At 50.9% G+C, this 26977-nt stretch overlaps 1 protein-coding gene across 4 annotated transcripts in view; it reads right to left on the minus strand.

The window, feature by feature from the left end:
- Nucleotides 1-26977, minus strand: part of FERMT2 (fermitin family member 2) — a 44552-nt gene that overhangs the window by 12848 nt on the left and 4727 nt on the right. For all 4 annotated transcript variants that reach the window (XM_032188418.1, XM_032188417.1, XM_032188416.1 and 1 more), the window contains exons 2-3: nt 16475-16708; nt 3647-3781 (exon numbers count right to left, since the gene is read on the minus strand). In XM_032188418.1, coding sequence (XP_032044309.1) covers nt 3647-3781; nt 16475-16708 — 369 coding nt within the window. The remainder of the gene's footprint in view (nt 1-3646; nt 3782-16474; nt 16709-26977) is intronic.

Below are 26977 nucleotides of genomic sequence, written 5' to 3' on the forward strand. Positions count from 1 at the left end.
CCCCGACACGTGAAACGCTTGCAAAGCTGCCCAGAAGCTCGCCTGTCTCTTTGCACACAACTTTCATCAAAAGCACTCTTTTTTCTGAGCGTTTTGCAGCAGCGCCAGCTGACTCGGCAGGCAAAGTAACCCGAGTGACTCCACGCTCTTTTGCTCGTGTTACAAGAACTGGCCAGGCACGGAAACGTGGCATTTTGTGGACAGAAAAGCTTGCTTAGATGGCCTATTTGATATTAATGTGCTGAGCGAGTGGTGCTATTTGGTGCAGGACTGGTCACAAGGCATGCATTAATCCTAGGTGAAGTTTTACAGCTTGTACAGGGAAAAAAAATATAAATCGCTTTTAAAATTACAAATTACGAAGAGAAGAAATCTGACCTAACTTGGCATCTCACATCCCATATTAGCTGATAGCTAACGAGGCCCTGCTTATCTCATGGGAGCATTGATTTTTATGCTGAGTATAAAACCCGAATTTTGAAAGTAATGGAGATTCAACAAGTGTATCCTAATATCGGTGATTCCACTGCGTATAAAAATCAGGCAATGAGCTCAACGTCATTTGCTGGGAATAAATCTGCACACCACTATTTAGGAGGACCAATATTTGGCTCTTTGGGAAAGGATTGTGTCCTTTTGAAATCACGTTTCCCATTCCAGCATGCTCAGATGTGTGATACGATGCGCCCAAAATACACCTTAGAAGAGCACTAGCTCCTTGAATGTGCACGAAATTACAGAAAGATGAGCCAAAAGACCGGTCTGAATCCATCCTATCGGGAAGAGGTGCAACCCCCCAGCTCTTCCATGCGTGGTTCTGCATTTTGGAAACCCAGCTCCAGATAGCTTCATCTGTTCTCCTCAAGATGAAATATCTTCCACATCTCCGGCTGTTTTGAAGTATATTAAAAAACTCCAGAGAATATTAAAAAAAGTATTCCAAGCACTTTGTAACACGGCAGGATTCGATCGAGAGTTTTCCTGCAATATTTAGGGCTGAACTGAATTAGAGGGATACATCTGGGCCCAGCAATCCGATCCGATCTGGAATCGAGCTACATGATACGACATCTGGAAGATAACACAATCGACGTCAGTGAACCAACTTTGCACCGTTTTGAGGGGATTTTACACAGAACTGGCCTCTGTTGTGTTATTAACTGATAGGATGGAAAATGTAAGTGAAAGCTGGCAGGTGCCATCGAACAAGAAAACCTTTGGGATGTTTTTAATGATGCTGCTGGGTTTGCGGGCACCCTGGTCGGGATTCATGTTCTGACCAAAAGTCTGGGGACTGGGAAGCAGCGTGGGAACCTACTGGGACAGAGCTGAAAACTGGGGCTGAGCAAAAATGCTGCAGGAATCATGGCAGGATGGGAATATCCCCCTTTGAGCTTCATTCTTTCAAGGAGAAGGCAGCAGCTTCTCCTTGCCTCCATCTGTCAACATTTGCATTGTGCCAGCCTCAAGTGACAGGGCTGAACATGGAGCAAGGAAAGGAAAACCCACTTCTTGCCCCAAAACGGGCAGATGTTCACATGGACGTCCACGCATGTGCAAGCCCTGCTCCCCTCTGTTTGAGTCTCTGCTCCAGAGCACAGAGGAGCAAAACTTTCCCGTGGATGTTCTCCACATCACCTTCTGAGAAGGTCACTGACTTCGTTCAGAAACAACTGAAACATTTCAGTTTTCCTTAAAAAATTTGCCTGTGGCAGGCAATGTCATGGAAAGTTTCAGCTTAAATACCTATAAGCTTGGCTAGCTCATAAACAAGCAAAAACAAGAATTTCAGTGGAAAGTGTTGGGCAATACTTACTGTAGGTATATTGACAGCTCTGCCTATAGAGGTTTAAATTGGGTGCACTGCCAGGTGTGGGGTCCTCAGTGACAAAAAAATGCCCATTAAATCTATGTGCACTGAAACGAGCAGATCCAGAAATGTTAACTCATTTCACATAAGCATTCAGCGCACAAACTGATGTTGGAACAACAGCAGCAACAACTTATTCAGCTTAAAAACATGACGTCTAACTGATGGGACCTAAACGTTGCAGATAGCTGCAGTAATTAAAGCTGCAGCAAAAGTCCTTTCATTCACAGACGTAGTGCAGGAAAGAAAAAACTGTACGATAGTTCAAAGTGACTCACTGAAAGAGTAATAAATAATTTAAATTGAAAAATGTCTTTTGCATACGTTTCCCACAAAGCAAGCCAAGTATTTCCTATTAATCTAACAGAGATGCTCTCTGCGAACATTGCCTTTCGGAAAGGCTGATGACTACCTCTCCTGATGGAAATGCCAAATGAAAATGAAAATTGGCCAGAGCTTTGAAAGATGCAGGGAAAGCTCCTCTAGCCTGGAGTGGATGAGGACTAGTCCAGAAGTATTATTAAGTCACTTAGAAGAGAAAGAGTGAGAAAAGAGGAAAAAAAGGAGTATTTTTCTCTTGCTGCAAAGCTCCCAGGGGGTCTCTGCAGACCATCCTCCAGAAGTGCCCAGGGTGGTGCTGAGCGGCTGGGAAGCTTGTGCAGGAGCTCTGGGCTCCTCCATCCCATGAAGGACGTGGACCTGAGGCCACCCCCCAGCCCAGTTGCCGAAAAGGGGAGATGCCAACCCTCCCCGGTGCCCGTGCCCCGTGTGAAGCTGCCCACAAGCATGCAGGGGTGAGCACTGTGCCCGCAGAGCACCACCGAGCACGCTGCTGTCACCTTCACTTGTACTTCGGTTAATTCAAGAGCAGTTAATACAAATTTACTGAATCCCAAGGTTGTTTGCTTTTTAACATTAATGCTGCCCTGCTTCCCTCTTGTCGCTGGATTTAAATCCAGGAGCGCTGGCAGCCAGACGCGTCTCGCCCGCCCGCCAGCACGCATCACTGCGGCTGTCTCCGCGAGTCCATTAGGGTTAAAGTGCTCCCACTTGACTGCCTCCATCCTTCCAGCCCCAGCCTCCAGCCGCTGCGGAGCAGAGCCAGAACACCTCTCTGCTTGCAAACACTCCCGGCATCGATTTGCTGCTTGTGGCAAGCGGTGCTGCTCCGTTAGCGGTGCTGCTTCGTTAGCGGTGCTCTGTGAGCCACACTGGCAAACTCCCGCAGCAGCAAGAAACCCCCGACAATGAGAGCTTTCTTTTAGCATTACCACCTACAGCCACGCCCTTAGCATTAGGGAGCACTAATGCAATTAATAAAAATACCATTTCTGGTGGGCTATAAATAAGGTTTGAAGCAGCGGTGTTGCCTAAAACGCACCTGGAGTTTGAAGTTAGGAATGGTTTTCCATTTAACTTCTTTCTTAATAGGGTAAGAAAACATTTCAGTAACACAATCTGCATGCTGAAGTGGTCACACTTTCTTTTTTTATTTTATGTGTTTCTTTTTTATTTTATAAAGCCTGGCGTTGTTCTGCTCCCCTGCACACCTCACAGCCCCAGGCATTCATCTGCACCATCATGACCGCGTGCAGCAGCCCTGGATAACTTATGGAAATAATTCGGGGTCCATTTCTTGCACAGCCCTTAAGGAATTTGGTCAGATCAATACTGCCATATATTTTTTCCCTGCATGCATTCCCATTTTATTACCTGGCTGCTTCCTCCCACTCTGCTCCCCATAAGCGCATCACCACAAAGCAAACCCTGACTCACCCGACCCCGGCGTGATTAGAGGGCCCTCCAGCTCAAAGGCTTCATCTTCATATTGATCATCCAGCTTCTTCTTTTTTTTCTTTGATGGATCTCTGGGTTTCCTCAAAAGGGAGAGCTCTTCTGGATGCCTGATGTCTGGGGAAAAAACAGACCGCTTTAACAAAGGCAGGATGGAAAAATGTGGGGGAAAAAAAAGAAGAAAATCTTTCCTTTAGGAATAACACCCAGTGACTTGCAGTATCTTGGCTGATTTTCCTGCTTTGCAATGGACAGAAATGAAGTTGAGACCCAGGCTGTACAAAACAAACCACCTTCCTTGCACCAGCAGCTCATATCTTATCTATCTATTTTTATCTCTTTCTTTATACATATTTAACCCCTCTATTTAGGCACCTAGGTGACAGGCCAGGTTCTCTCCCATCCTCAGCAGCAACCCAAGAGTCAAGCCATTTATTTAGTTACCAGACTGGAAATGCCACACACAACATCTTTATCTTTCTCCCACAATGTCCTTGTCTCTAAATTGGAGAGACGTGGATTTGGTGGGTGGACTATTTGGTGGAATAATTAGCTGGATGGCTGCATCCAGAGAATCGCAGTAAACAGCTCTATGGCCAGGTGGAGACCAGTGACAAATGGTGTCCCTCATGGGTCTGTATGGGGACAGGTGCTGTTTTATGTCTTTCTTAATGCTATGGGCAGTAGGATCGAGTGCACCCTCAGCATGTTTGATGATAACACCAAGCAGTGTGGTGCTGGAGGGAAGGGCTGCCATCCAGAGGGACCTGGGCAAGCCTGAGCGGTGGGCCTGTGAGAACATCATGGGGTTCAACAAGGCCAAGTGCAAGGTCCTGCAGCTGGGCCGGGGCAATCGAAGCACAAACACAGGCTGGGCAAGGAATGGATTAAGAGCAGCCCTTGGGAAAAGGACCTGAGGGTGTTGAGAAGCTTGCCACAGAGGAGGCCTCGAGGATGCTCAGAGGCTGCAGCCCCTCTGCTGTGGGGACAGGCTGAGGGAGCTGGGGGTGTTCGGCCTGGAGAAGGGGAGGCTCTGGGGAGACCTCATGGGGCCTAAAGGGGCTGCAGGACAGCTGGGGGGTACTTTTTACAAAGGCATGTAATAATAGTGATGGTTTTAAACCAAAAAAGGGTAGATTTAGATTCAATATGAGGAAGAAATCCTTCCCCCAGAGGGTGGTGAGGCCCTGGCGCAGGCTGCCCTGAGGAGCTGTGGCTGCCCCATCCCTGGGGGTGCCCCAGGCTAGGCTGGATGGGTCTGGGGGCAGGGGTCCCTGCCAGGGGGACTCCAGCCTCTCCCAGTTCCCTGCCCCAAACCAGACGGAATAATCCTAAAACCACCTAACTGAAAATGAAGAGCATCGGAGTGCATCAGTGCTTCAAGCCATGGGAGCAGCATGCTTTGCTTCTACAAAGCACACAATCTGCATGACTAATGAAAATGAGAAACACATAAAAATATGTAGGAAAAAGGGATTACAAGATTTGGGTGACTGGGTAACAAAATCCTCCCCAGGAATCAATGCTCGTCACGTAAACTGCAGCTTGGACAATTAAAGAGCCACGCATTTGGTTTCCATCACTGGGCTCTTCCTGTTCTGGGGGCTTGGGGTGGTCCCATCCAGGCAAAGGTATTTTGGGGTGTCACACCTCATGCATCCACTTCCAACTGGGAAGAAGCTTTCTGGGAAAGCGGAGACCAAATTCTGGTCACACCTGAGTCTGTAAGGAAGAGCTTTGGAGCTGCCCCTGCAGCTGGCTGTCCCTGCTCAAGCCCCTTGGTGGTCTCCAGCTGTTTTCCCCCAAAATGCACAGAAACGTGTGAAGCTGTGAATCCTTGACACTTTAAGGAAAGCGGCCACAATTCCCACCTCAGCTGCACGCTGAAGCTTGCAGCTGTACACGTTACGATACCTATTGGATCGCCTGGGGAGAAACTTGGTGTTTTCATTTGGCATGGCCAGGAGGACGTGAGGGCTCATCCACCAGGCAGGAGAGGATGCAGAGAGTCGGAGCAGGCTGTATTTCCCCACCAGCAGGGGTGCTGAGCAGGACAAGCAGTAATCACCCAAACCAGGAGGGATTACATGGTCAGCATTTTACCCAACGCACGTGGTGACCACGCCAGCAGCAGTGGGAGTTTGCTGTCTGGTCCCAGCCACAGGAATACCATTAAACCTGGAATTTAGTGGCCAGGACGTGACCTGAAGGGGACACATCTGTGCTGCTCCGTGATGCAGCAGATGTTTCCTACCCCAGCCTTTTTCCCTGTGAGAAACGGCGGATGAGAACACCAGGCTGCGAGCAGGCTCTGCCCCAAACCAGCAACACACCATGAGCCAAGAAACCAGATCTGCCTCTATCAGACACGATTCCCACCATCCCCAGGCGGACAGACACATCTGGCTTTCCTTGTAAGCAACCCCCAGCCTGTTTCTCTCCGAGCCCATGGTCCCATTGGGTGCTCAGGCACAGGGCACATCCCTGGAGCATCCCCAGCTGGAGCACTCGGGATGGAGCAGGACCCAGCAGCCTACGTAGGTGCAGCGCTGCTAAATCACACAGCTGGACACGATGCACAGTTTCCACATTTGCCAGGGTACGGCTGCCATTATAAACAGCACATTCCAAAAATTACTTTATTTTTTTAATTTATTACAGCACGGCTTCCCTGGCAGGCTGTGTCCCGTCCCTGGACTTTGTTTCCCTGCTTGCAGACACTGTGAGCTCCATGGGGCCACAGCACGGGCTATCCCATCCCAAAAAGGGCCCCACAATGCCCAGCCTGTGGTACTATTTGTACAACCACCTCTGCTTCTGCAACTTTGCTGTGCCTGTCACATCGGGGGGATGTGATTTTAGGTGACATGCAAGGACAGATGCCTCTGTCCTGGTGTCTCCTAATCCAGCACCTCTGGATTTACCCATCTCCCGTACTGCAAGTCTCCCACCCCAAACCACCCTCTGGCACAGCTTTTATTAATTAAAGTGCACATTGATTTCCTATTACTACACAAAAACTGACCATCCTGCTGAGCTCACTCCCCGCACCCACTAACAGCTAATTTCACCTCCACTCAACACTACTTTTTGACCATTTCTAGCAATAAATACCCGGAGCGCAAATCCAGACAGCTCTTCTGATTCATTCCTCTTGCCTCCAGCTTATCTCATTAAGAAAAAATCTGCTGGGATAACCAGGATCGTGAGCATGGGACAACACGCAGCAGAGCCTAAAATGAGGAGTTCCCCTGGTATTTTGCTAGCAAGGTTTATACTCTGCTGTTTATTTATGGTGCATTAGCAACTGATGCTGCCGCTCAGCTGAAACCATTCAGAGAGGCCAAGAGAAGGACTCCAGGCCAAGCTCGGCTCCTGAAAGCAATCTGCTGGAGACGGCCCAACGCTTGACCATCTGATTTCAAAGCGACTTTTTATAGTTCCTCAGTTGTTCATGACGCTATCTTCGGGTTACAAAGGATGCTGTAAGTTTTCGGCAGCTGCTTCAAAGCCGTGCATCGCCGCGGGGCACGGCACCGCAGCATCCGTGCCATGCAAGAGCACTGCTGCTCCTCCACGGCTGAGCACTTTTTCAAGTGAAAAACCACAGATTTCACCCCAAGAGCTGTCTGCTGGACAAGCCAGCCTTTCAGAGACTTCAGGACCCCACTGAAGCCAACTGCAGAAATTCGGGCTGCAGGGGGAATAAAAATGAAGCCTGCCGTGCTACAAGTAGACAAGCCGCAAGCGAGCACCACTGCGTGCGTGTCTGCAGTTCCTACCCCTGAATTAGAGAAAAAGTGAAAAGCAACTTTGCACATTTCCTGGCTGCGCTTTTCAATCTTTCAGTAAACTACTGGTGAAAAAAAATGCTTGACACTGCGTATGATTAATAAGTTTACAAAGGCTCTTCAAGCGTGTTTTGAATAGAGACGAGCTTTGGCAAACATGCTGTTTAGTTACTGTAGCTAAAGCAGAGGCTGTCCGGGGTGTAAGGGCTTGCAGATGGTAGTGCTCCAGTTAATTGGAAACTGGGACGAGGAGCTGCTCAGAGCCCCAGCCCCTCTCTTCTGGCCATAAAAGCAAGAAAGACGTCTTTAAAGTACAAAAGCAGTGAGAAATCTCAAGTCCTTGATAAAGGTTTGTGCCGTTTGGTAAATCACGCTGTGCCTGGAGATGGCCGTTCGCTGGAGCTGTCCTCTGGGGTAAAACATCTTCCCAGGTTCAGTTCCAGCCCCAAATCCACATGTGAAGGTCTCTGTTAACATCTCCTCCCCATTTTTCGGCTGACACCAGGCTGCTCCTGCCAAAGGTCACCTCTGAGCAGAAGCGGGTGGGCTGCAGCAGTGACCTCCTGATGCGCTGCGAGCTCGCTCTTCAATTTATGCTTTTGTTGTCATCCTCCGGGCCTGTGTTTGTTTAAAGAGAGACTCCTTGTCTGTACACACAAGACAGATGGCATTGGCAACATCTACGAGAAATTACTGTAAATGATCCATTTAGCATTTTATTTCTATTTATTGTGCAAGCGCGTGGAAACCCAGCTATTCCTCCTCCTGCCGCGAGCCCCGGCACGGCTGGTGGCGTCCACCAGGATGTTTGTATGGAGGGGCAGTGCCACCAAAACCTGCTTCAGAAACCTCTCCTCAGCCAGATCCGAGTGGGAGCCACTTCTTCAGCCCCCAGCAGAAGGGGCTTGTCGAATCCATTGGGTTTTACCAAGCGAGGGAAATGCCCTCGGGCGAGGGGAGCACACGCACGTGATTTTCACAGCAGGCATCTCAGAAACGTGACGGGGAAGGCGGCTTTCAGCCTCCAGGATAAATTTCCCCAACTGTTGGACAAAGGCATCCTGCTCCCTGCAGCATCTCCTTTCCCGTTCGCCTGCAAGAGCCTGTCTGTGCCTGTGCTGTGTCTCGCTGCAGACAAACCCTTGGCCTTTCCTTCCCGTGTAATCCCTCATTTCTGTTCCAGCCCATGCACAGCTCACCCGGCCCAGCTGTACCCATTTATCTCCCACCCGGAGACGAGCAGCAGAGCTGGGATGAAATCCTCCTTCTCCACAGGACGCTGCACTGACTGCGCCCAGAAAACTGGCTTTGAAGAGCAATAGCTGCCCCGCAGGCTGTAAAATTCAAAATTTACGCTCTTTTGGGCTGAATCACGCGGCTGCTGCATCTTTAACACCGAGGTGCGTCGCGGCTGGCCCTGACCCCAGCCATGGGAAAGCAGTTGGGAATGTAGAAGCAGAATCAAACCCCACGGGTTTTGGCATGAAAGAAGGGGGGATTTTGCTGCTTTGTCCCCACTGAAGGTTCAAAGCACCCTGATTGTCCCACAGGCGGCGAAGCAGCACCCCGAGGGGCCGGGGGACACCGAGTGACGATGTGAGAGCTCTAAGGGATGTGTTCTTGCCATGCTGAGAGACCAGATCTGTGGTTTTCTTGCCCCGACCACATCCACAACATGGCATCCTCCACTGGAAGCGGTGTCTGAGGACGTATCGACTTCTCCAAAATTTAAAATGATGAGAAAGCACACTACTTTCAATACCCAATTTTGACATTTTACGAAAAATAACTCTCTGAAGAAGTTGCCATTCGTTTTTCTACCCCATTTCTGGCTGCCTTAAAAGGCCAGCGAGCTGGTTAGCCCAGCTCTTGAAGCATTGAAAAGTCCATAATTTTCCTGGTAGCACAGACAACATTTAGGGGAAATCCTCTCTTTAATGCTCATCCAGTTACCCTCAGCTAGGAAATGTGTTTTGAAGTGGGTTATGTCTGCACTGGATCACCAATGTCTTGAACCAATGACTCATAAAAATTACAGCCTTTGCACTTCAACATGATGATTCTTAGAAAATTGAGACCTCAAAACCCGTTCCTTTCCCATTTCAACCCTAAGACTGCGATTTTTTTTTTTTTTTGAATCAGCAAATTCTGTTTCGAGGCGTAAGCCGACAGACCTAGGTATCGCTGCCTTATCTTTAACATAAACTCATTCAAGATAAAGTCTGCAAAACAAACCTCAGGCAAAAAAAAAAAAATCAAAGCACATAGCTTCGGGAACGCCTGGAGATAAGAGCCCAGTTGTACCGGAGTTCAGCTGACGGCGGAGCAGGTCCTCAGCAGTTTGCTGGGTTTGTATACCCACGCGCATTCAGAACATTTTATTATGGGTTCTTCAGCTGCCCGGCTGCTTAAATATTTATTTGGGTAAAAGCCAAGTTTGGCGCCTGCTGCCCCAGGCAGGCGGCTCTGTCAGGACACCCTGTGAAGCCTCCTGAGATCCCGGCAAGTGTCCCGGGCACTGTCCAAACCGGGGCTGACCATGGCCTGGGTTTTGCCTTCCCAAATTCCCTGCGGAAAACCCAAGCGCCCACTGGATTAGCAACTCGCTGGAAATGTGGAACGACACCCAAAAAATGGTCTCTGAAGCTGTCAGATGGGTTTGCAGCAGTGAGGGCACTTCTTGCAGGTGCTGTGTGAGCAGTACCCAGAGCCAAAATCAGGCGGCATCGATCGGGGGGACCCGTGAGGAAGAGGAGGAGGAGGCAGAGAGCAGCGACGGAGCCAACTGTTAGCACGAGGCTAATAAAAAGGGCCGTCGGAGAGACAGGAGGAGCCAAACGCCAAATGTTTTGATGTTTTTTTCCACGAGTGGGACGGAATCCCCAGGCTCCAGTTCACCAGATGCCTTTTAGAGCCCAGACGGCACGTCGAGCCTTTCCCTGAAGTTTCTGAACTGCAGCTGAAGTCGAATGAACCTCATTAGATTAAGTGCCACGAACAAGAGAATAAATCCACTTATAGCCTCTGCATCGGGCCATAAAGAGCCATCAGAGGGAGAATAATCCTAGGGAAGGTGGCGGGACCGGGTCTGCCAGCACCTCCTAATGTCTTCAGGACGGAAGGCTATTTAAAGGGTCTCTGTCAACAGAAGAGTAAGGATGAAAAAATTCACTGACTCACGCAGTGACATACGAAGTGATGTTACTCGACAGGCAGAATGGGGACGGCGGCGGGAGGGGAGGGGAGGAAAGGGGAATATTTTTTTCCATTTCAGTCACTTTGCGATTCCATCTCCTTACTTCTCTCGCAGCCCGGTTTCTGGTGTTCGTCTGGATCCCCCACAACAGCTGCGGATGAGTATAGGAAAGCAATAAAAGAGGAAAAGAGCGAAATGAAGAAGTTGGCAGCCGCACACTCGGGCCTCCCAATTTAAAAAGCTGAGTACATTGCAATTTGGCAGACTCTCTAAATGGTAAGATTTCCTTCCACACCCATCCCCTAGACATATTTAGAAATAGCTGCGCTACTGCCAAACCTCTGCTCGTGGTAGCAGGAGGCAGCAAACCCTGCCTCGGTGCTTGGCCGGCTCTGTCTCTGTGCTGGGACGTGCACGATGCCTCCAAGCATCCTCGTGGTGTTGCTGAGCATCCCCACACCGCACCAGGACAGAGCTGGTGCCACCCCCAAACACTCCCATGTATTTACCAGGACCCCACTTCAGCCCCAATGTTTTAGGAGAAGCACTGCTTTGTATTCCAGCAGGGCGTGAGGGGAGATAAAAAGGTTTAAAGAGGAGATCGACGGCGATCTTCCAGCAAAGAGGAACCTAAAGGAATATTTCGGGGTGCAAATGGTGAGAGGCAGAGTGGGTGGCAGCAGGGCACGTCCTGCCATGGGGGAAAAACGGGGCTGCACCCTCTTAATTTGCAACAGGGTGCAGTTTTACAAGGGTGAGGAGTGACTGTCCCCATGTCCCGTGCTCTGCTCCAAGGCCTTTCTGCATTTAACTCCAGCTGCCCCCAGCCGTGCCGGGCTGCTGCTCGGCGTGCTAACGAAGCCGGGCAAAGCCCTGGGAAGCTATGCATCTAGGAGTGCCAGCGGGTTGCAGTTTTGCAAAAATAGCAGCTTTTTATAGAAGTTTTTTTGGCGACTGAGGGCGTGGAAATATTACAAATACTTCGGAAGGCAGAGGACATTCTGTACTGGAGGAGAGACCATTTATAAAGAGAGGGGGAAGGGAAAAAAAAAAAAAAGGTAGGGTCAGATTCAGCGTCTAGACTGCCCGACGGTGTCGCCTCGCTCGGGCTTGCATCACACAGCTCCCAAATGCCACCGCCACCTCGTCTCGGGTTGCATTCAGTGGCTGGAGGAGAAGCGAGGAGGATCGGCTATCGCCTTCCCGTCAGTCGTGTTCTTCTGCTATTTTGGGGCAGGGAGAGGCAAAGGGAAGCAGCGGGGACTCCCCGGCCCCATCCTCGGTCCCATGAGCTCCCCAGGACTGGGTGAGCCTTCCCGGAGCAAGAGGGCTCCCGACTTCTTGGTGTCCCCAGGGGCTGGACCCAAATGGGTGCAGGCAGGGGAAGTGCTGCTGCTTAACACAGGTGCTCCATCCATGGACTTGTTTTCCAAACCAGGCGATTAATTCCCACAAGGATCCCTGAGGATGAGGACGGAGGAGCTGGGGGAGATGCCTCAGCAGGGAAAGACGACCTGAAGGAACTTCCTCGGGTCCTGCACAGCCTCAGAGGGGACAAGGGAAGGAGCAGTAACGTGTTTGGGAGATCCATACAGAGCAGCTCTTCCTCCCAGGGCAGCATCCTCCTGGCTCGGGCACCCATCCTCCTCCTGGTGCTCCCACCAGTGCCGGCTGCCACCATCTCAGCAAGCAGCAACTTTCCCTCATCCTGAGGCTCCCAGGACACTCGCTACTTCCCTGAGAGAAGCAGCACTGCTGGGGCAGGAAATGCAAAAGCATGGGAAAAAAAACCTTCACACTTCGGGCTCTGTTTGCTTTTCCTCTCCCACGTGCCCTGCCAGCAGCAGCGCATCCTGCCTGGAGTCCATCGCTGCTCCCAGGATACATGGAAAAAAATAAAATAAAACTACAGGGAGAAGCAGCAGCAGCAAGGGGAGCCTGCAAGGAAGCAGCGCGATGGCAGGAGCAGACGCAAAGCATCCTCTGCCCTGCAATCCCACGAAGCTGGGGAGGAGGGGAGGATTTCTCTGCCTGTAATTCGGGATGATCAGTCGGCAGGAGCCGCGACACGGCTGTGCCTTACGCGCGGGCACCGCCAGCTCTGTGCGTTCAGCCACATCCCCCATCTCCCCAGACCTCTCTGGTGGAGATATTCCCACCCACACCAGTTGAGTGCTGAACTGCAGCCACGTCAAGTCGCATTTGTAGATTTGACGAGCTGGCTGCCGGGCAGGAAAAGTCTCCCAGGCAGGACAAACGGGAGGGGGACACGTGGGACACCCGTAAGCGGCACCACGTCCCCAGCCCGCGGCACCCTGCTCGTCCCCGCGGCACTTCTGGCAGTGCCTGAACAAAAAAAAAAAGGGAAGTTTTACTTTCTCTTTCTGTGGTCTTTAATAGCAGATCAAAGCTTGTCCTCCTGCTGCCCGGGCAGGCAGCCAGGGCCAGCCTTCGGGCCAGGGCTGCCCGCTCCATCCTCCTCCCCGCTCTGCTTCTCCTGCTTCCATCCTCTGTCACCCCCTGACCCTCCCCATCGGCTGCTGTGGGAATCGAGGGGCTGCAGCCCAGCCACTGGGAATGGGGGAGAGTTTTCCGGCTTCACACGACCTCCACAAGCACCGGGGAGGGGATGTGCGAGAGGCTCCAGCATCTTCCCACATCCACCTCCGGGCTGCCCCAGGAGAGCCCCGGCACAGCGGTGGCGAGGGCTGCTCAATAATTTCCATCTGCACGAGATTACAGACTTTAGGAAGAAATCCCAAGGGTGACATGATATGCCTGGCTGCTGTGCTCAAGGAGACGACAGCCTGGGCTGCAGCCCTGCCAGGGATGGAAACCTGTCACGGCTGGGTTGCAATAATGCCCTCGTTTTAATTAAGAGAGATGCAGAAGGGCAGCAACCTCGCCGCCAGGTCCAAAAAGAAGCAGGTCTGAGGTTTGGTAACGCGGTCCCGTCAGAGGATGCTCTGACTCGCAATTTCCCTCCACAGAGCTCCGACAGCATTCCTCATCTGCTGTCGCTCTAACCTGAATTCCCCGTCCCCCTTTTGCAGGAAATTCAGCCCCTGACAGAAATATGAAGTCTCAGGCACCACTTGGCGAAAAGCCACTTCTGAGACCGAAGAGCCTTGCACACCAGACAGAAGCACCGGGCAGCTTTAGGAAACAGCAGCCTCCCTCCTTCCCCATCCCTCCCTCATTTTACACAAACTGCAGAACAAAAGCTGTTGCAAAACCTTCACGTAGGGCTGCAGCACTGCAAATACCACACCTCTGCAGAAGAAATATAATTTCTCAAGCCACCCCGCTCCAACCAGAGGATGCTCCCTGGCTGCAGCATCCTCCAGCCCAGGTCTTCTCCCCACAGAGCTCAGACATCTCTACAGCCCTTGGGATCCCAAAAGAGCAGCTGCCCACGGGCTGGAAAACACATGCACAACGAACAGGGTCACACGGGGAATCTTCTTCCAGGAATTGCCAAGCTTTTTTGGTTGTTAACCCTAAAGCTCATCACATTCTATAATGTAAAGTGAATATAAGAAAAGGCACAACCTAAATAATATGCCCAAGTGTGATCCTTGCTTGTCTGTAGGGTGTTTTATAGATGCAACCAGCTAGAGTCCTGGTGACATGAGGAATTACTTACAATTACTCCTTAATCATGCCATATGTTAAAATTACTGAAGTATGTAATTAAATGCTCTGGGGGCAAAGGCAGCAAACAGAGCTGAAATGCGAGCAGTTCCCAAACACAATTCTCTCTGCTGGACACTGGCTCAGGCCACAATGGACTGTAATTTTAGAGATCAAGGGGTTTTTAGAGGAACTAAAATAAAATAAAACAAACAAACAAACAAAAAAAACCCTGAAATATCTGCTCAGTTTTCCTTGGGGAGGCAACGAGCACGATTAGTGTTGGTGCTCCCTGCACAGATGCTGGGGAGGGCAGGAGGAAGGTGATGGAGAAAAACAGGGCAGGGTAAACACTAAATGGGGGGGAATAGAGAGGAAAACAGGAGGGTTGGGACAGCATTATAGCAGGGTCTGCAAGACCCCGAGAGGAGAAAAAGGAAAACAGGCAGGGTTTTGGTTCCTATATATATATACACATATATCTATCTCAGATGTTTATATCTGATTTATGTTAAAAACTATATATTTGAGCTATCTATCTATGAAACTGTGTTATATATGGATATAGAGGCATCCCTATATCTCCGTGGAGCAGGGAAGAGCCTCCAGCCCCAGCCCCCTCTTTCCCCACGCCGACCGTGGCCGTCTTCCCCGCAGCCCTGCCGAACATCTGGCTTCCAGTAAACACCACGAGAAGGGCTAAACAAGATTTAATCGCAGCAGTTTCCATCCATCCATCGGCAAACGGCTCGGGCTGGGGTAAGGCATGGAAAGAAGAACGGGGTTTCCAGCCAAATCCTGCTTTTGTTCCTCCCCCCCAGCAGGGCACTTTTAGCCCAGAGCTTCGGATGCCCCAGAGGAAAAGCCAGAAATGCCTGCGATGTGCTGCTCCTGCCTGCTGCAAAAAGCTCATACCACTGCCCAGCTGCAGCCCTCTGAGCAGCTTTCCCCCCCCCTCCTTGCACATCTTTAAATATTAGCATTATCCTCTCGGTTTGCTCATAAATACGCTGAGAGCCCTGGAGTTAAATAAATCGCTGCTGCAGGCCCATTTAAGGTTCTGACTGCTCGGCGGCAGCACTGCAAGCCCTCTCGTTACGTGATTAACTCTACCAGAATTTCCTGACGTGACTCACACTGCTGGAGAGATTCGGCAGCAGCAGCAAAGCCGACGCGTGTGACTCCTCTGCCTTCAAGGTACTGAAAACGGCCATGGGAGATGTGGGAGGACGCTGAATCCACTCGGCCATCACGCTGGCTAAGGCTTTTCTATTTTTAAGCAGAATTTTCCCAATCTTTATCCAAAGGAAACCCCCCCAAAAAACAAAACAGGAAGGAAAGAGCGGAGAGGAGCCCTATCAAGCTCCATCGCCGGCTATATATATATCGGCTTAGCGGCGGAGGCACGGGGGCCACGTCCTAACAGCCCGCTCCCAGCCGGCCTCTTCCTGCTCCGTGAAATAACTGGGTCAGCCAAGAGTAACCAGAGTCGTTTTGGGAGAGCAGAAATAGATTTTACTACGCCAGGGCTCGGCTCGCGGCGCATCCTTGGGGAGGGGAGGCCGCCCCTCATGTTTGGGAGAAGCGAAAAGACCATGCCCGGGTTTTGGGGGGGTGTAAGAAACCTGGGGAAATGGGTAAAAGGAGATGCTCGGAGGCAGCAGGCTTGGACAAGCACCGTGTATTTGGAGGGAGATTTACCAAGGGAAGCAGAGGAAGGAGGAGGTGGGGAGGAAGGAGGAAGAATCGCTCCCTTCCCTCCACCAGACAGTTTTATAGCAGAGCATCATCACTTAACCTCTAATCCGATTTTCCTCTGGAAAAGAACCACGCATCTGGAAGATGTCCCATTGCAGGGTTTGTTTGTCATCTAGCGCGTAAATTTGCAGAAAAAAATAAAAATAAAAATAAAAAAACGAGGACCCAACACCAACAGCTTAAACACAGAGCAGGGCTGCTGCCGCCCTGCCGCCCGCGAAGCCGAGCACAGCCTGGGTGTGCCGAGTGTTTTTATTTAAGTATTTACCCAGAAAAGATGAGATCTGAAAGGCAAAAAGGGCAGACACCCAGGTGTCGGTTCCCAGGTGTTTGGGGCTTGAAGGTGGAAATCGGCAGCACCTTGATGAGCTCACGGAGACGCACGCAAATTGGGGGATAAGGGGAAGCCGAACCAAACGGCCCGATACTTACTGAAGGTTTTGCAGATGTCGGAAACCGCCTTGAAGACCCTGTCCGAGAAGTTGACCTTCACCTTCACGTACTTCATGTTGGGCAGCTGCAGGCGGAGCAGCTTGTGCTGCGGCGTGAACTGCAGCTTGGCGTCAGCCTGGATCCCGTACTTGTCCAGCGTCCAGTGAGTTTTCAGGAGCCACGTCTTCTTCTTCTCCCACCACAGCGCGTGGTCCGACCAGTCCTTCTTGACATCTGCAACAGAGACCCCATTGCGCCAGTTAAAAGTGAGACCAGAACAAACCCTCAAAAGATATCGAGGCAGAAATTTGGAGGCGTCAACCGAGAGGCACCGATTGACCCGAAATGCCATCAGACTGAGGGGTCTGAGTCGTTTTGGTGATCCCTCACCTCTGGCTGTCGCTGCCAGCCTTGCTCTATCTGCCCACATAGAATTTAGCACAAAGGGGACTTGCTTGGGGAATCGGGTCCCTGTGCGCTGCCACAGCATTAACCCAGAAATGGGATAGGGAGGAGGGAAAAAGTAGGAAAAATGCACAATAAATCTATGGATCACCAAGCCTGATGGCTGGGACACCAAAGGGCTCCTTAACAACCCAGCACTGTCCCCAGGAGGGATTTTCCCAGCCACTCTGTGATATTTTCCCCTCTCCCACTAACACCCATCCCGTGCCGTGCTCTCCCCTTGCCTGTTCCGCAGAGCATCTCCGAAAACTGCCCAGGCACCAACATTGCAGTGCCAATGGGGAGAAACACGAACGCCTACTGCCTCGCCAGCATCCCACACTGCTCTGCCAAAGCCCACGCAGGCAGTAGTGGGATTTTGGAGCCGGCCACCCCAAAAAGGACATTTTCCCCCATGCCATGGCAGTGGCAGATGGCACATCAGCACCCGCCGGGGCAGGAGGAAGGCAAGAAGGGGGCAGATGCGTTTCGCAAGGACAAGTTGTGGGCACACTAAGCGCAGAGGATTTGTTTTATTTGCAGATTTTTATTCCCATCTTTATTCCCATTTTTTATTTTATACTGCTAATTTCATATCCAGGACTCACGCAGCAGAAAATAAGTCACAACGGGATCTCGACGGCGGGATCACTGAGGAAAACCTGCCTGGGATCTGAAGCAGAAGCTTTTTCCGTGTAAATTCTGGTAAGATGGCACGGTCACACAGCCAGAAAGTAGAAACGTTTGGCGAGACTTTTCAACAGCTTTGTACAATCAAATTAAACAAAACCAAATATAGAAAAGCATGCAAACTTGCACAAGCTTTGGCTACTCTCAGAAAAATCCGAGAAATCATTACAATGGACTTTGGTAATGAAGTCCAACTTCTGCCCTACTGGAAGCTGAGCAGGTTGGCACGGGAAGCCAGGGGGAGGAAAACGAAATGTGTTTTGAATCTCTAACTTGTGCCTAAGAGGACGGGATTCGGGTTTAGGCTGCAGGTTAACCTCTCAGGCCATGGCGTGAGCATGCACAGCATCCTCCTCTGGCCTGAGAGCAATTAACAAATTAACAGTGAGATGTTGGCTATGCCCTGAGGTTGTTGAGTGCCCCCAGGGCCAGAGGAGCTGGTGAATATTTAGCAGCAGTGTCTGAGGGCTGGGGAATGCCAGCCCCCTGCTGCCACCTGAGCAAAGGTTTACAAGCATCCAGCAGGGCCCCAGCTCACGAGTTACTGATTTGTCAGGGTTTTATGACAAAGCTGGGGGTTTTGGCTCAGCCTTTTCACACCGACAGCTGACGGGTGAACCTCTGGAGAGCACCAGCAGCGCTGGGAGGGACAGCAGCAGAAATGGTTAAAGCTGGCAAACTGAAAGCTAAACACCCAGACACGATGTTCTTGCAGAAAAAAGAGCCCGTTTTCACATCCACCTCCCAGAGCTGTGCCAAGAGGGATGCTGAGGACATTTCGGGCACCAAAACCCTGGGAGCCGCCACTGAGCATCTTTGCTGCTCACCCCAAAAATCAGCTCAGGCCGTCCTGCACGTGCAAGAGGCATCCCTAATCACCCAGACAGCTGCAGAGACCTCTGCGAGGACCAGACATCCGATACGAGGGGCAGGGCTGCTCTAAAACCTGCTTTTAACCTTAAATATCCCAAGTGTTAAATTCACGCCGGCGCCTTGCCGCAGCCGCACCGCACCTGCTCGCCGGGCGCGATTGCATTTGCAGATTTTTAATCCCAAAGCTACTGCTGATTTCACAGCCAGGATTCATGAAAAATAACTCTTCATCATCGAGGTGCACGAGAAGGACTTTTTAATTCTGCCGTCGCTGTTGCACAGACGGATGCACGCACGCACAATCACCGCTTAAACACTTCGCAACGAAGCCAAATTTTGGTGTAACGCGAAATAACGAAGGATCCTGGGCAGGTGGGATACCAGGAGGTTTACCAACGCCTGACTCCATAGCATGGTTTGGGTTGGAAGGGCCTTTTAAAGATCACCTAGGCCGACCTCCCTGCTCCAGCAGCCTGAGTGCTCCTTGGCAGGCTCCCCGCGAGCTTATGACTTACTCGCAGTAGTATACAAGACCCCGGTGTTACATAAACACCGCCTTTGCCTCGTTATTTTGGGATATCCCCCATTGAGGAGGGAGCCCTCCTCCTGTGAGCCAGGAGCCCGGGCAGGACCTTCGGCACGCTCCGGGAGGATGAGAGGTGCCTCCTCCCCTCCTCCTCCTCCCTACAGTCGGCCAAGCCCCACAGGGCTGAGATTTGGGTTGGGAATTATTAAAAAGAGTAGGTGGGCAGGGAAAACAGAGGCTCCCGTTCATTTTTTAATTATTTTTTTAATTATTATTTAATTATTTTTAATTATTATTTAACTATTTTTTAATTATTTTTTACTTATTTTTTAATTATAAGCAACGACCTGTAGAGCAGCAAATTCAAGTCCTCTGAGCACAACTCCTGCCTGTATCCATACATGTAGGTACAGATATCCACACTGATATAAAATACATCAAAGTAATGATCAATATTTTGATATATTATGCATTATTTTGATATATTATGCATGTAAAACAGACAGGGGTGCATTTATATCATCTATGCACACAGAGATATCTGCATGTATATGGATGTCGTATCTCCGCACACATATAAAACATATCTAGCTGTGTGTATATACAATAAATGTTATATACCTAAGAAAGTATATATACATTAAATGTTATATACTTAAGATACGGTGCAAGGACTGCAACCAACTCACAACCCGAGCACTTCCACTCCCAAAAGTGGCTTTTGTGCTTGGTAATCCACCGCGGAGAACAACTTTCAGGCTTTTCAAGGAGAGGAATGCTCTCATACAGATGCAAGAAGACAGATGAGAGTCAGATTTTGTGTGTTTTTTTGATTTTTTTTTCAGCTTAACGTGCAATATACAACTCATTGAAAAAAAAAACAGAAATGCAGACACCGCCCGTGGAACAGACGGCTGGAGAGGCAGCCGTGGGACTGGAGCACCTTTGGGCTCCAGCAGCAGCTGATAAGGTGCTCGCAAACCACAGGGAGCGGCCAGAGGCTCTCCAGGCACAGCAGGGTTGGGGCCGTGACCCCGTGGGGATGAAGAATTCCTGCAGAGGAACCCGGGGCTGCGCGGTGCTGCCGGGTGAGCCGGCTGCAGGGGATGTAAAAGGCACTGCCTGGCTGGATGCTATGCCGGGGGAAACAGAGAAATGCTTCAAAGTATGCGAAAAAGGGAGTCATTTAAAACTGCGAGTGAAAAAAATAGGAACAATAAAGAGGGGAGGAGAAAAATAATTGCTTTTTGTGGTGGCTTCGGTTGGTTTTCCATGTGCTGTCAAAGGACACGTGCCAATAAGGTGTGCAAGCGCTGGCATGAAGCCTGCCCTCGCATTGCTCCGACGTCTGAGCATACTTGGTGCACTTTATGGGCTGCTCCAGTGCACGGAGCAGGGCAGAGGCAGCAAAGGATCAAGAATAAGAAAGGTTTGGCAGCCACGAGCCCTACTGGGGGTCAGCTCCAGCCAGTGCCAGCTCTCTCGGTGTCGACGTTATTTGCTCAGTGTCTGTGCATGTCTAGATACCTGGAATCCCTGCATTTACCCATATATCTATATTTATTTATTCATTTATTTATTTACCCATTTATATATATACCCATATATATATATTTACCCATATAAATATATATACAGCCATATATATATATGTATTTACTCATATATATATATACACCCATATATAATATGGGTAAATGCAGAGATTCCAGGTATACAGACATGCACACTGTGCACATATATATATATATGGGATATATATACATATATATGAGTAAATATATATATATGGGTAAATATATATATATATATCTGTGTAAATGCAGAGATTCCAGGTATCTAGACATGCACAGACACTGTGCATATATATACACACACACATCCATAGATATATTTATCCATGTATACATACATGGATATTTATCCACATATCCATTCTATGTTTATATGGGTGTGTATATATACATACACCACATTCAGCCTTCTCTACATCCATGCACACTCTCCCAGTAAATATAACTCTAGATACAGCTATGTATATGCCCATACCCTATATATGTATGTACCCATATCGTTCCCTACGGGGTGGGACATGACACCGCCGCGTCGCTGCTCGCGCTGACCTCTGAACACCCGGATTCCTCCCCACATGCCAAAGCCACTCCTTCTGAGACAATCATGGAAGAAATATGCACGCACGGAGCTGTTGCCATTCGTCTCGGGTCACACAGAAGCGCTGATGCTTGCTGCTGGGTGACAGGGTCACTGTCCCGGGCACCATCTATTTGTTGGGACAGTTTGGAGTGTTTTGGGGTTTTGGAAGTGTAAACTGGGATTTAAACTGGGATTTTAAATGGAAAAGGATAAAAAAATCCTTCTGCCCTTTGAGCATGACACTTGAAAAATTATACTTCGAAGCACAGAGAGACAAATATCCTATAAAAGTCATTACCAGCCTGCTGTAATAAAGCTGCAGCCAGGACAATCTGATGCCCTTGGTACTCATGAGATTTAACGGGGGGTTTAATCACATGCCCTGCATACATTTGAGGCCAGCTATGAAAAACTCACTGTGCATCAGCGACTCTGCAGCCACCGCTTGCGAAAGGGCTTTTACACTGCAGGTGAAGACAGAGCAGCAAAGCGGTGCCTTGAGTTCTCCCACGTTTATCCCCACGGGCAGCCACCACCCCCTGCTACATTATCCCGCCTGTCTTCGGCAGCACAAATATCACCTGAGCACACCCACGGAGGTGTCAAAACCAGCGCAGACCTGTGCTGGAATTTAAATGTAAGGAAAACATTTCTTGCATGAAAAATAGCTTGACTTGTTAAAAAAAAAAAAAAAAAAGGAAAAAAAAAAAAAAAGCTGCTGTGTGAGATCCAGATGTCACAGCACGCTGCTTGGTTGCAGATAGCTATGCAAAACAAGGAAAAAAGGAGCAAAAAAAACCCTGTGAAGGACAACAGGCACATGAGGATGTGATGCAGAGCGCAGCCCTTCAATGCATCCTTGCTCCGAGTAATTATTGGCTGTCCTCTGCTAATAAGGGAACGCCTTGCTGGAAAAAGAAATGTCCTTTTATCAGGTTTTTAAATCAGGGTTATGAGGCCCACACCTCGACATGGCATATGTTGACTGATGCACTGATGAGCTGACCAAAATAATGCGGTTTTTGATCCTCCTGCTACCCAAAAGCTCAGCACCTCCTGGCGAAGCACCCACGAAATGTTAGGTTTCTCGCTGCTCGGCCCTGTTTGGTGGCCCACAAAGAAAAAGGAGCTCTCTACCAAGTGATTTTGCAAATCATGGGGCCAAAACTCTGAGCCCTTGTCCCTGGCACACACCTGAGCCCCCAGCAGCACCCCAAGGTGACTGTGCACAGCCCCGGCCAGCGGGACGACTGCCGGCGAGCGTGAAAGTTGCCTCTGCTCTAAAGTAAACTCTAGGAAGGAAGCTCTTTTCAGCGGTAATAGGATTACTCAGCTAGCACTTGGAAATTTAATTCATTAAGATGCCACGGCACTTGCACTGCAAGCGCCCGGATCCCTTCTCCTCCAGCCCCGGCGGCAGCGATCTCCCTCGCTGCTCACCTGCAGCGGCGACACCCTCCACACCCCTGCAGCATTTGGGGCCATCCCACAGAAGGTATAAAGCACGGGCTGGCGGCCCCATAAGCTCCGAGCCGAGCATATGGCACCTGCCCCTGAGGCGAACACCTCCATTGTGTTTTTTTTATGCATAAATTTATTATGCCTAGGGACACGTAAAATAAAATCGGTTTTATTTCTCAGCGTTTGCTGCGGCAGGAGGTCTGGGGGTTTCTCTCACCTGCTCTGGGCAGCCGTACCCAGCCCAGTCTGAACTTGCTGCCCCGAGTTTAGCAGCAGTGCTAACCCAGGGGGAACACCAGGAAGCCCCCCAGGAAAGCTCAGCGTGACCCCATCACTCCCAGGTACCCCGCACCAGGCACACATGCGTCCTGCAGGCTCTCTTAAATCCCCTACACCAGCAGCAGTTCGGATTGCTCATTTTTCTCAAGGAAGGAAATTCAGGAAAGCAAGGACGGATTTTTACTTTTAAATATTTTTAAAGAGGGTCTTCACACCCGGATTTAGCAGAGTGCTCTCCCCTCTGTGGCACCCCCCTCGCCAAGCACGCCATCAGGGGCGGCTTTCGCCGCGGCGGACGGCACCACGAGAGATGGAAGCAAACTCGATTAGGGTTTACATGATTCACCCAGCATGAAATAGGAAGCATGGCACGGAAACAGAGCGACAGAGGAAGGAAGGAAAGAAAACCACTTCATCAGGGAGCCCTGCGGGGACACAAAGGGACAAGCGCCCGGGGGGGCGACGATGCCAGCGGTGTGCAATCCTGACTCAGCCCCCGAGGTGCAATTCCTGCCAGAAAGGCAGGAATGATACCGTGCTTGCTACCCGAGCCAGGGGACCTTGCACGGGGCAGATAAAGGCGGGCTGAGCAGGCAGCCTCAATTCCCTACGCCGTTTTTGAAGGCTCAGCCCCGCTACGATGCTGAGCGCCGGTTTTTGGGCGATAACAGCTTCACCCCCTGCAAAGCGAGCTGTGCAACAGCCACAGCGCACGGCAAAGCACTGGAAAAAACCCACGTTTATTTATTATGATTATTATTTATTTCTGCAGGAGTCACCGTGCCATTACTCACAAGAACTTCTGCAGAAATACGTGCAATAACGTCTGCAGAAATATTACGGATAATCTAATCCATGGGAAAGGTTACGCTTCTTTTTATTTCCACGCTGCAGCCTTCTAAAGGGCTCGCAGCTCCTGAGCTCGTGGCTCCTGCTGGCCACTGGGTGAGCCACTTGGAAGGCACAAAAGCCACCAAGTCGCTTGCCCTGGGGCCTGGCTGCTCTCAGCAAAGCTCTGCGTGTTACCAGCGAGGACGGGCAGCTCGGCGAGACGGCGACATCGCTCTTCCCAGGCGATTTTGGAGAGAGCAGACTTTCTAATTGAATTTGGAGCTCCGGCGATTACGGCTTCCAAAAGCACATATATCTATCTGCAGGGAGGAGGGGGAAATAAAAGAACCCAACCAGCGAGACAGCCCGGATAATTGGCTGGTCGGAGATTGGAAATGTAATAATTGGCAAGACGAAGTTCAGGTTGCCGTCTGGCTGTTTTGCAAGCTAAAAGCCATCCAAGGTTGTAAAAAATGAAGGTTTATGCAACTGCTCGTGCGCCTGCAGCCCTCCTAATATCGCTCTGGACCCGCTGCCTGCTTTCAGCCCTATTTTCCAGGGAACTGGAGGGCTGCGGGGCGCTGGAGCCAGCTGAATCTGGAGAGAAGTCGTTTTCAGCAGCGCACTGCTCCCAGGCACGGGTTAATATTTGAAGGGCCACGAGGTGCCACCTGCACTCGGACCTGCTGCAAACGGGGCGAATGCATGAGAAGCTGAGCTGCACGGTTCCCTGGAACAAAGAAGAAGTTGGAAAAGCTTTCCTCTGGCTTGCTGAGCACTTTCTTCCCCTTTCCCAGCAGCTCTCCCCCATGGACGCTCCAGGCTGGTTAACCCAAACCAGAGTCATGTGCAGGAACCAAGCCTGGCCAAAAAAATGAAGTTACTGCAATGTGGCTCACGTTCCTCATTTCCCCATCAAGCAGGAATTTGGGGATCTCGGTGTTTTTCCAAGTTGTAACAAATAAAAACCCTGAAAGCCAGCAAGAATGCTCAGAGCTGAGTCCTGCCAGCTGAGGTTTTGTTCTTTTGCCCCTTCTAAGCCATCGGCCACATCTCAGAAGGAGAGCAAGAAATGCATCTCCTTCCCAGGCGGCAGGAGCGGGCATCTGAGCAGAACGAGACTTTTTCCCCCAAAGCACGTCCAGGCTTGGACCTGGGATAAACTCGTTGTGCCAAGAGCTCGGTGAGCGCTGTAAATCTCCCTCCTTTGCCTCATCTGTAAGAAAAGCCACCACCAAAAAATAAATCCCCCGAAGACACAAACCACGGGCGTGCAGCGGCTGTGCAATCGGCGATGTTGAAACGGCCGAAGTTTGCAGCGCAAACACTCCCTCTGCTCTTTCCCAACTTGGCAAACACTCCCCGCACCCAGAAGTTCATGTCGCTGCCCGCACACCTTTTCTCCCCTCCCATACCCAGAGAACAAGGGTTAGAAGCCGCCGTGGTCGCAGCTTATGCTGTGAATCCCCACGTGCATTTTGGCACGTGCTCTGCTGCGGAAAGCTGCTCTTGCAGGGGTGCTGGATGGCACGGCTGCATTTTGGGGCACGGATCCCCACCCTTTTTGTGCTGGGGCTTCAGGCACCAGCCATAATCCTTTCTGCCAGGCACCATCCCCTAAAAACTGGCCCGTTCCTCCACTCCAGCATCATTCCTTGCTCTTCGTCTGGCCCCACACGAGGCCCTGCTTTGCCAGGGCGCACGCTTCGAAGACAAGAAAAAAAAAAACAAAAAAAAAACAAACAAACCAAAACAATGAAAACACACAACTAAAAGGGAAGTGTGCGAATGTGCCAGTGCTCTCATTCCAGCTCCATCCGACGTCAGCGTGTCGAGCAGCTCCCCTCGCCAGCTTCCCCCCGCGTTACGTCAAAGCGAAACCTGACAAAGTGCGGAGAGGAAGCGGCTGATTTGGGCTGGGTCTGAGCGGCGAACCCAACAATTTCCTGTCTGTGGTCGGACAAACCCTGGCACCGCAGGAACGCCGCCGCCGCTTCCCCTCCGACCGGGCTCCGTATCACAAGGCTGGGCTCTTCCCAGCCCGAGCTGGGGGTCTGGAAGGGGAAAAGCCCCCCCGGCATCCCCGGCACGGCGCGAGCCCGCGGGGAGCCGCGGGAATTTTCCGCCGCGGCCCCAGGTGGAGGACGGCTGCTTCTCCACGCGGGCTCCTTGCTTGCTTTTCCGCGCCGCTATTTGGACAAAGAACAAACACACGGGAGAGGAAATTACTGCAAAAATAGATTTTGTTTTGGTTTTGGCTCCCCAAGAGCCATCGCCACTCGGGGGAGAAATGCTAATCGCCGTGACGGCGGCTCGGAGCTGCGTGCGGCTTTTACCTACCCCCGCCCCGAATTCCTCTGCTCGCTGGCAGCGCCGATGAATATTCCGCTCGTGCTAACAAAGAGGACATTATTTGAGCCACGATCCTGCGATTTTGTTGTGTGCCTACGTAGAAGCTTCCTGGAGTCAGACGCTGGATGCAAAGCAAGGAAGCCTGCCCCGCGCGGAGCAACGCGCATGGCCTCTGATTAACGGGCTGCCTGCACATCGCACTTGCACGCCAGGAAAAATGTGTTACCCAAGGGAGGAGGATTCAGCATAGGTCAATAGAGAAGATATTAATCATGTAGAGATATGGAAAAGCAGAGCCAGCAGCTCCAGAGGTCTCCCTGAAGATGCTGCTGGAGCGGGAGCATCCCTGTTGCTGCCTGTTGCTGGAGCAGCTCTGTGCCAGCATCCCACCACGTCCCCTCCCAGCTGCTGAGAAGCGCAGGATGACATTTTCCAGAAGGTGGCTGGTGCTGGGCACTCGAGGAGCACCCCCTGCCCAGCACGAGCTGCCCTTGGTGGTCACCACCACCACCACCACCACCACCTCCTCGCAAGCCTCCCGGCACGCTGACCAGGACTCACAGCCCTCTGCAAACACCACGCACTTGAAAAGCAAGAGAGGGATGATTTGAGCACTGCTTTGGAAGCAGAACTTCCTCCTCGCCTCGACCGACAGCTGACGGCCAGACGAGCATCCGCAGCCCTCGCGGATGAAGATGCTCAGCTGTCATCCTCGTGGCACGGCTGAGAAACGCCCCGGCCATGCTGCAGGCACCAGGCACGGATGTTTAGATCAGGATTTTGGCAAAGTGTGCCTACGATAAAACCCTTTCCTTTTTTCTCATTGGCCTCCAACCACTCCTCTCACCTCCCTTAGCAGCGGGATGAACGTGCCCACCTATAGCCCTTGCCTA

This window comes from Aythya fuligula, chromosome 5, assembly GCF_009819795.1.
Source record: "Aythya fuligula isolate bAytFul2 chromosome 5, bAytFul2.pri, whole genome shotgun sequence".
NCBI classification, from domain to species: Eukaryota; Metazoa; Chordata; class Aves; order Anseriformes; family Anatidae; genus Aythya; species Aythya fuligula.